Raw genomic sequence first — 9287 nt, 5'->3', positions numbered from 1 at the left:
TTTAGATTATGTCTCTCGCAGTGGACATGCACCTAAGATGAAAATGTCAGACCCCCTCCATGATTTCTAAATGGGAGAACTTGCAAAATCGCAGGGTGTTCAAATACTTATTTTCCTCACTGTATCTCATAAGAAACGCCAAACACAACACAGACATTACAGTATGCACGCCTGTATCCATGCATTCAAGGAGAAGCAGGAACTACACAGTGGACATAGGTTGTCCTATGTGTAGTCAATGCAGAGTGCCAATGTGAGAGCAAAATAAAAATGTAATGAGGCCGTTTTAATGAGCACAAAAAATTATACTGCACATGCACAAGATACAATTATTTCCCACACTTAATTAGTTCATGTGCACAGAGACTTGACATGAAATTAACATCCTGCATGTTAAATGATATTATTGGCCATTTATGTGGATAATAACAAATGTAGAAATACATTTATTGAGCACAACATAGATTTTGCCTTCTCAAAAGCAAATGTGCTTCTGAGCCAGCACTTCAGTTTTTGTAATAACACTGCCCATGCATACCCAGTATTTATGTTGTGTGCATAAATTAGTGAAATCATGGGCATTTGTATGTCATACACAGGCTGTACAATTTTCAATATTTTTTCTTTTGCTCTATAAACTCTGTCTATCTATGTAACTCAAGCAATGCATATTATGATGTCATTTGGGAAATATGCACCAGCCATATTGCAGAAGATTGGAACATGCTTGAACTGCTGTGTTGCAATCTCATCTCATCAAGACATGTTTGTAATGCAGGTGCTGCACAGGTTTGAATATGCTGTGCGATTCTGCATAATCCTGGTGAAATGCACATTCATATTGAATCATTGTCTAGTTAATGGCCAACTTTTTGATGTTGCGCATAGATGTTGCATTGCAAGTGTAATGGAGCCCAGCAGGTGTCGCTGTGCAAATGTAGTTAAACCTCACTCCCCAACAGGTCAAAAAGATTCTCTGGTCACAAGATCAGAGCCCTGGGTTTTAGTCTTTTGGTTAGAGAGTCCCCCTCCCATGCCAGTGATTGTGAGTTTGCTTCCTGAAGGGAATGAATGGGTGGAGTGAAACAGCACAATGCAGAGTGCAGCTGTGATGGTGGTGCCATGACCCGGATGGAGGTGAGTGTAATGGAGGCCAGCAGGAGTCACTGTGCATATGTAGTTAGTAAACCTCACTCCCCAACAGCTCAAAAGGATTCTGTGGTCACAAGGCCAGAGCCCCGTTTTTTAGCCTTCTGGTTAGATAGCCTCCCATGCCAGGGATCGTGAGTCCGCTTTCTGAGTGGAGCGACTAGGTGGAGTCAAACAACACAATGCAAAGCGCAGCTGCTACAAAAGTCCTTTAAAAAACAAAAACAAAATCAACCAGCCCAGCAAGTGAAAATATCACTTTTTGGACACCATGACATTACATGGTGATGTTTTTGTGATATAATTGTGCAGACTCCCAGCTACATCATGGAGTGATGTTGTGACCATTACATAATCATTTTAAAAAGTTTTTTCAGCTTCTCCCCTTTTCCCCCTCTGGGTCGCCACAGCATATTGGGCATGTATCTGCTTGTTGATTTGGCACAAGTTTCACACTGCATGCCCTTCCCGAAGGGACTCCATGTTACAGAGAGAATGGGCATGTGTGGTCTTTTATCCTAACCACTTGGCGACCATGCTGCCTGCATTTGACGATAAGAAAAATGACATCCAACTACATTAGAAGCAGCATCCCTTCCAATAACCCTACCCTACCCCATCAACAGTATTCCTGCAAACTTTGCACTAGCCTTTCATTTATCATCATTTATTATTTTTCATCATCAAATATAAGACATCATCACCTTTCCTTCTAACAACACTCAATAAGCGTTTGGGAACTGAGGACACTAATTGTTGAAGCTTTGTAGGTGGAATTCTTTCTCATTCTTACTTGATGTACGACTTCAGTTGTTCAACAGTCCAGGGTCTCTGTTGTCATATTTTATGCTTCATAATGTGCCACAGATTAAATATATTTCAAAAAATATAATTTGTTCAGCAAATATTCATTTAATGCAATGAAATAAAATTTAATAATAAATGTGAAGTTGAGATAAAAATTAACTGTTACATTTTTAGGCATTTAATTTGGTATATCCAACTCTAACAATCAACTGAATGTGTTTCAGAGATTTTATTAAGTTTGTATAGCCATTTCTTATTGTGATATATACAAAGACACTGAATTACTTTTTACAGTGTAGCAGGCACTTCTTAATCCTGTCTCTGTCTCTCTCAGAATATGTGTTTTTGAATTTACAGCTTAGCTTCAAGTGAGTACTATATGAAAAACATTTTATTGTTGTTCAATGGCTTTGGAGATTTTATTGAATACTTTGATCATATCAAATTTCTTCATATGCAATGATTTGTTTAAAATTCTGCACTTAAAACTCAGAGGTGCCCAATAATTATCAAAGTACTTCTCCATTCAATTTGGGACTGTTATTTAGTCTAACTGAATTACGACAAAAACCATTCAATTTAAACTTAAGTTTTCAAAAGGTACAAGGGTGTTTCAAAAGTTCTCGGCCTCACCCAGAAAATGGCACAAGAAAACAATGGTTCTTGCATTACTGTTGAATATAATTTCCACAGATGAAGTTAACAACTTGAGCCTACAGATTCTTTTGTTTTCAATGTTTTGAAATATATTACTGAATTAAAAACAGTATTTATCGTAGCTTATGATTGTTGCACTAACTGCCTTATATGTATGTTTTTTTCTTTTTTGATATTTCTTACCATCACCAAAAGAGTTTTGTGTATAGTAGTTATGTGTTTTCATGTTTCCTAGCGAACACATGACATTCAGTTGGTGTGAGATTTTGTTCAGGTTTTAGTCAGGATTTGGTCATGTCATGTAATGATGCTACGGGGGTATGGGGTACTGGATTAGCTCATATGTGCAATCTGAGCTATGTAGGAGCTGTGTCTGCATTCTCAGCATTACATCAGACCTGTTTCTGGTGGGTGTTGGACTCCACGAGGGCTGCCCCTTGTCACCAGTCCTGTTCGTGATGTTCATGGGCGATATTTCAAGGCACAGTTGGGGGCCAGAGGGTGTCCGGTTTGGTGACCTCAGAGTTGCATCTCTGCTTTTTACGGATGATGTGGTTTTGATGGCCTCATCAGGCAGTGACCTCTGATGCACACTGAGCAGGTTTGAGTTTAAGTGTCAGCACCTCCAAATCTGAGACCATGGTCCTCTGTTGGAAGAGGGTGGGTTGTCCCCTCTGGGTCAGGGGAGAGTTATTGCCCCAGGTGGAGAAGCTTAAGTATCTCAGGGTTTTGCTCATGAGTGAAGGTAAGTTGGAGTGTGAGATCGATAGAAAGACTGGGGCGGTGTCTGCAGCAGATGCTGAATTTGATCGTCATGGTGAAGAAGCAGCTTAGCCTGAAGGTGAGACTCTCAATTCACCAGTTGATTTACACTCTTATGCTCACCTATGGTCATGAACTTTGGGTAATGACTGAAAGAATAAGGTCACGAATACAACTGGTGGAAATGATATTCCTCCATCAAGGATCTGGACTTACACTCCTGGACAGGGTGAGAAGCTTGAGTATTCCAGAGGGACTCAAAGTAGAGCCGCTGCTTCTTTGCATCAAAAAGAGCCAGCTGAAGTAACCTGGGCATCTGGTGAGGATGCCTCCTGGTTGTCTCCCTAAGGAGGTCTTCCAGGCACGTCTGACTGGGAGGAGGCCCCGGGGAAGACCCAGGACATGCTGGAGGGATTATATTTCCCAGCTGGCTTGGGAACGCCTCAGGTTCCCCTGGGAAGAGTTAGAAGAATTGGCCAAGGATAGGGAAGTATGGTCTGAACTGCTTGGTCTGCTGCCGCTGTGACCCAAAACCGGATAAGCGGCAGAACATGAATGATGAATGAATCTAATGACCTCATCTAAATGTCACAAACTGAAGTCAAGTCATGACATCCTAGTAGTAGCCTAATGATATGATATCATTTGGGCGTCATTTTGTAGATCATGCTGTGACATCCATACATGACACCCAGCAGACATCATGCAGACGTTCAAGACTGGTTGCTTATCTTGTATATTTTAAAACAAACAAACAAACAAACAAACAAACACAAACAAAAAGCTGGAAGGATAGGGCATGAAGAAATGTCTTCTACAGGGCATCGTTCCTGTAGGACAAAAAGTTAAACCCCTTTGCAAGAATTTGCAGATAGCTGATTACATGAAAGTCATTTTGTTTTTTGATCATCAAATTATCATATAAAGGTCCTTTTTTGTTGGCTGTGGGAAGGTTGTGTCACTCCATGATGGAGCTACTATGTAGCTGTTAAGCCACACAATTACGCCATGACAATGCCAATGTCTAACACAGGCAATATGGTGGCCAAGTTATTTGTGCAGTTGCTTCCAAAGCAGGTTGGTGGTTCAGGACCACCTGTGCCCATTCTCCATGTAATATGGAGTTACTTCAGGAAGGGCATCTGATGCAAAATGTGTGCCAAATCAACATGCAGATCTGCTGTGGTCACCCTGAGGGGAAACAAGGAGAAGCCAAAAAAACTTTTTACCAACACTGTCTTTTTTTTTTTTTGCTTTTGTAATGGTCACAATACGGTGTTGCTCATGGGTCACATTTGGTGGGCTGCCACCAGGACACTCAAAAAGTCATGCACCAATTTCCAACTTGGCGGGGTGTTGGGGCACGGGCCGAGAGAAATTCCATTCAGTTCCCCTGCAGACCCAAATCCAGACCCAAATCCAGATATAGCTCAGTGCTAGATACATAAATAAAGTTGTATTGTCTATATACAGATTCAGAAAACTGTGTGGCTCTATTAGAAAAAGAAAATGTTAAAATAATAAAGGAGGTTCTGTTTTCATCTGCATCATCTATGTTTGGCTCGACTGTCACATGCAGAGTGCATTGAGATTTGTTGAATTCAGGTGACTATGAGTAATTTTTAGGGTCAGAGGTCGAATAATATGGGTTGGGAATATATCTGTCAGGCTGATTGCAACTTGGCGAAGGTGTACACTCTACTGTAAACTTGCTTTAATTCACACTAATGATGTCTATCACTGAGAGAGAGAGAGAGAGAGAGAGAGAGAGAGAGAGAGAGAGAGAGGGAGGTGCCAGTGACATTTTTGGTGTTTCCAGGGTGTAGGGTTCGATTCCCAGTGGAGCCACACATTGAAAGAAAGGCTCCTCTCATGATGGAAGAAAGCATTCGCACGTTTTCCACTCTTGAGCTCTCAATCAATGAGGAAAATGGCTTATATCACAAATTAATATAAATATTTGGATCTTTTGCTCATATACCATTTGGCAATATCACACCTCGGCGCTTGCTCGCTCATAAATTTCCATCTCTCCCATCCCTCGTCTCTGCCTTTGCTTTCCCACGGGAGGTGCCAGACGGCCAGTAATTTGGTTGTCTTGGCTCGTCTGGAGTAACACCTGCCCCCTCTCTGGGGAGATGGAGCCTTTCAGCCAGGAGCACACATGAAGGCTACTGCAGCCTTTAAACGCTGACCACTGTGTGCATGTGTGCACGGCATGGACTTCTATCTCCTGTACCTATAGCACCCTGCATTATGTGTAAGGGCTGCACGTGCAGGCCTGTGTGCAGCTGCCATATGTGCATCCACATCTGTGCTGCCTTTTTTTAGAGGTTGCAAAGTCAAAACCTTTGTGACTTTATTGCAAAAGCTTAAAAAAAATGAGAAATACAAAATTACACTTCCAAGTATTTCTGTTTTAATTAAAAATAACACAGTAAAATATGAAAAGTTTGTCCATTAGAAACCAGCTGTCACACAACACCTCTACTACAAAAGATCTGCATAAAGCAACAAGTAATCTACACAACCCTGAAGAGACAAAAAAATCTTTGGATAGAGGATATGTTGTTTTCTTATTCACTATAAAAGTACTTGTTGAATTTCATCTTACAAAGTGTAGGGACTAGTGAACAAATCATTGCCCAGATAAACAAAGAATAACATCCAGGAAAACAAACAAATGAACAAACAGTGAACACAATTATTTTTTAAGTTTTTATCCCTCCCCCCCAAAATATTTTTTTTTTGGTTGCAGCAAAATAAATTAATGAATGAATAAAAATTTCATACATAAATTATAACAAAAATATAAATAAATATTTTTTAACAAAAGCAAAATTGAACAAAATACTTAATTTTTAAAAAAAGCAACATTTAAATAAATCAATAAATTAAAGCAATAAATAAATAAACAAAACTATAAAAATATACATACATTAAAATAAAATATATAAAGAATGCATAAAAAACATGAAAAATGTGAATAAATTATTAATAACAATAAAAAAGAGAGGTTTGCCTGTTTGTGTTTGAAATATAATCAGTAAATCATATTTAAATGTGACTTTCTCAGCAGCCCAATTCATCCGGCAACCTCTTAACACACACTTGTGTCGAGAAATAAATATTTAGGAGCCCATTTGAGCTCCACGTTGAAGTGCTTATCGTTGCTATTGATAGACAGTAACATTAAAAACAAGAACAAAACAATGAACACATCAAACCGATAAGTTACACTATGGGTGAAGAGAAAGTGCCATTTTTTCATAGAGAACACCGCCACTTTCCAAGGTCAGTTTCACAGTCTAAAATATATATATATATATATAAGCAACAAACAATAAACATTTATACAAAGAGACGCCAGCCTAAGATCAGAACGCAAATAAATAACTTTAAAGTATTAACACAATTACATAAATAATTCCATACATTTAAAAAAAGAAATAATTAAGGTCACAATTTTTTTTGTCATAAGTGGCACTTATGCAGTGATTCTTTTTTTCCCTCCATTGATGGAAAACAGCATCTAAACTAAATCTAAAGCAGCTGTCGTTCTTTTCCTCTGCTTTTACGCGTGCACAGTTGTTTGTCCGCACTTTCACCAAAATGTCAATTAGGGCTTTTCCGCCTCCTTTACCCCCGCCTCCCCCAAAAATGATCTTTACTCTCATTATTGCATCGAAAATCTCAAACGAGTGCGCGCTCGTCAACCCAGGTGAGCGCTGTGCGCCGGAACTTTCCTTCTGTAGTTACTTTTCCAACAACGCGTGCGCCAAAGTGGATTAAATATGGATTAAATATCGAATCTGAAGTGAAACAGTTCATTTTTATTTTATTTTATTTTTTTAATAAGGACAGCAGGTCAAGTGCGCGCGCGTCCACACTGAAGAATCTGAATCAAACAATCAAATTCAGATTGATGCATACAGATTTGAGGCTGACTACAACTGGAAACTTTCACATACCCACTTTTGAGACTAAACATGCGCGCTAAGAGCCCACTCGAACCCTTGCTGGCTCTTCTCTCTCTCTCTCCTCTCTCTCTCTCTCTCTCTCTCTCTCTCTCTCTCTCCTTACACATCCAGCACATGATTGAGATAAGAGATGTAGCATATAGCCAGTCTGAGGATTTCGATCTTGGACAGTTTTTTGTCCGGGGGTAAGGTGGGGAGGAGTTTCCGCAGCTCCGCGAAGGCCACGTTGAACGCCTCCACGCGGATCCTCTCCCTGGTGGCGTGGGCCGAGCGGTACTTCGCCGTGGCCCTCCTCCTCCTCCTCTTCTCCTCCCGGCTCAGGGGCTGCTCCGCTTTACATCTGGCCTTGTCCTCGCCCTCCGCCGGCTCATCAGAGGCGCAGCCGGCCGACTTGAGGCCGTTAAGCATCATCTCCGGGTCCGACTGAGCCCAGGACAGGTCCGTCTCAGTCTGGTCCGGACTCAGCATCATTTTCACCCTCAGGCGTTGACAAGTCACCCCCTCCTCACGCACCTGCAGCGTGTGCAGAAGGCACCAAGGGTGAAAATTACGCAGTAAAACAGATATTATCCTAAGCTACACGTGAGTGACAGAGAGGCGTTTGTACAGTAAAATAAAAAAATAATTTTCAGTTAATTTCCATAATCCAACAGTGGGTGCCTGCTTGTGGCAGTCCACATTTATTGCATAACAACATTAAACTCCATAAATAATGAATATTTAATGATCAAAGCCTATAGGCGTTAAAAAAAGAGAAGTATTTAAAATGAGTATAGTTTAGATTTTAAATTCAAATATTTTTTCAATAAAAAAATTAATGAAAAAACAAAAAATAAAAACACAAACGAAATTTTAGCTTGTTTTTGAACTTGTCACCTGTTTATTTTTAATAATTACACTTTTTGAGATTGACAAATAGCTTTTATTTGTATTTATTGTGAAAACGCTTGTTCACCATGACAGTAAAAAAAATCAAACATTTTTCCACCTTTTAATTTAGTATAGCTGTTAAAATTTTATAATGACATTTTCCCCTCAAAATTTTTTTTATCCGTTCCGATACATTATATATAAAAAAAATCACATTAAACGTTGAAACATTTTCTTTAACATTTTTTTATTAAAATTTATAAATAAATGAATAAACGTAATTTTCGCCCAGCGCCACACATTTATTTTTAAATTCCAAAAGTTTTTAAGTGTTATTTTAAAATCGTTTCAATGCAGGCGAGAGTCATTTTATTTTATCTGAGTTTTTTTTTTTTTTAATTAACATAATCAGAATTGACCATCTGTCACAGTAGGATGAACACGTGTTTGGCTGAGGCCGCGGTGACGTAACAGTAAGGAGGAAAAAGACGGCAAAAATAATGTCAACAGACGCACAAGATAAAGTCACTCATCTTCAACCGCCAGATAAAGTACCTAATTAACACAATTAATTAACAGCAAATTATAAAGTAGTGTTTGTTTCAGGTCATGTAGAATTTTTTCCACATTTGACACTCACCTTGACAAAGAGTTAGGAGGCAAAATTTCTTGAAATTAACTTAAAAAAAGCTCTTGAGCGGAGCTTGAAGTCCACATGAAGTCATATTCCACCTGATGTCTGTTTGACATCAACCGACGGAGCAAAAACAAAGTTTTTTTTTTTTCTTCTTTTTCTTCAGTGGTCAAGTTGCACCACGGGAAGGAACCGCGCCGAGGCTCAAGTGTTTGTGGAGAAGCTTAAAGAATCAGAAGGTGATTAAAAAATGAGAGAAGAAGCGATAAAGTGATTAGTGAGCTCCACAGTGATCCCAGACAATAGACACGGACAGATAAGCTGCTCCTCCGTCCGCCCGCGGAACAGAAAGCGACGCGTCCACGGATTAATCCTGTCAGGGTCACATGCGAGATCAGATCCACGCGATCCACGCGCTAATAAAGGCT

At 39.6% G+C, this 9287-nt stretch overlaps 1 protein-coding gene across 1 annotated transcript; it reads right to left on the bottom strand.

The window, feature by feature from the left end:
- Positions 1-7424: 7424 nt before the first annotated feature.
- On the bottom strand, positions 7425-9086 carry nhlh2 (nescient helix loop helix 2). The gene is made up of 2 exons (XM_034182008.1): positions 8866-9086; positions 7425-7868 (listed from the first exon to the last, which is right to left on the bottom strand). Exon 2 carries the CDS (start codon positions 7824-7826, stop codon positions 7455-7457), a length of 372 nt encoding a protein of 123 aa, XP_034037899.1. The 5' UTR covers positions 7827-7868; positions 8866-9086; the 3' UTR covers positions 7425-7454.
- Between the last annotated feature and the right edge of the window lie 201 nt (positions 9087-9287).

Source organism: Thalassophryne amazonica, chromosome 1 (genome assembly GCF_902500255.1).
Source record: "Thalassophryne amazonica chromosome 1, fThaAma1.1, whole genome shotgun sequence".
NCBI classification, from domain to species: Eukaryota; Metazoa; Chordata; class Actinopteri; order Batrachoidiformes; family Batrachoididae; genus Thalassophryne; species Thalassophryne amazonica.
The sequence above is the reverse complement of the archived record's forward strand: the minus strand, read 5'-3'. Positions and strand labels throughout refer to the sequence as shown.

Excerpts from the sequence above, each read along its gene's own strand:
- nhlh2 (XM_034182008.1), bottom strand. The coding sequence starts at position 7,826 with ATGATGCTGAGTCCGGACCAGACTGAGACGGACCTGTCCTGGGCTCAG.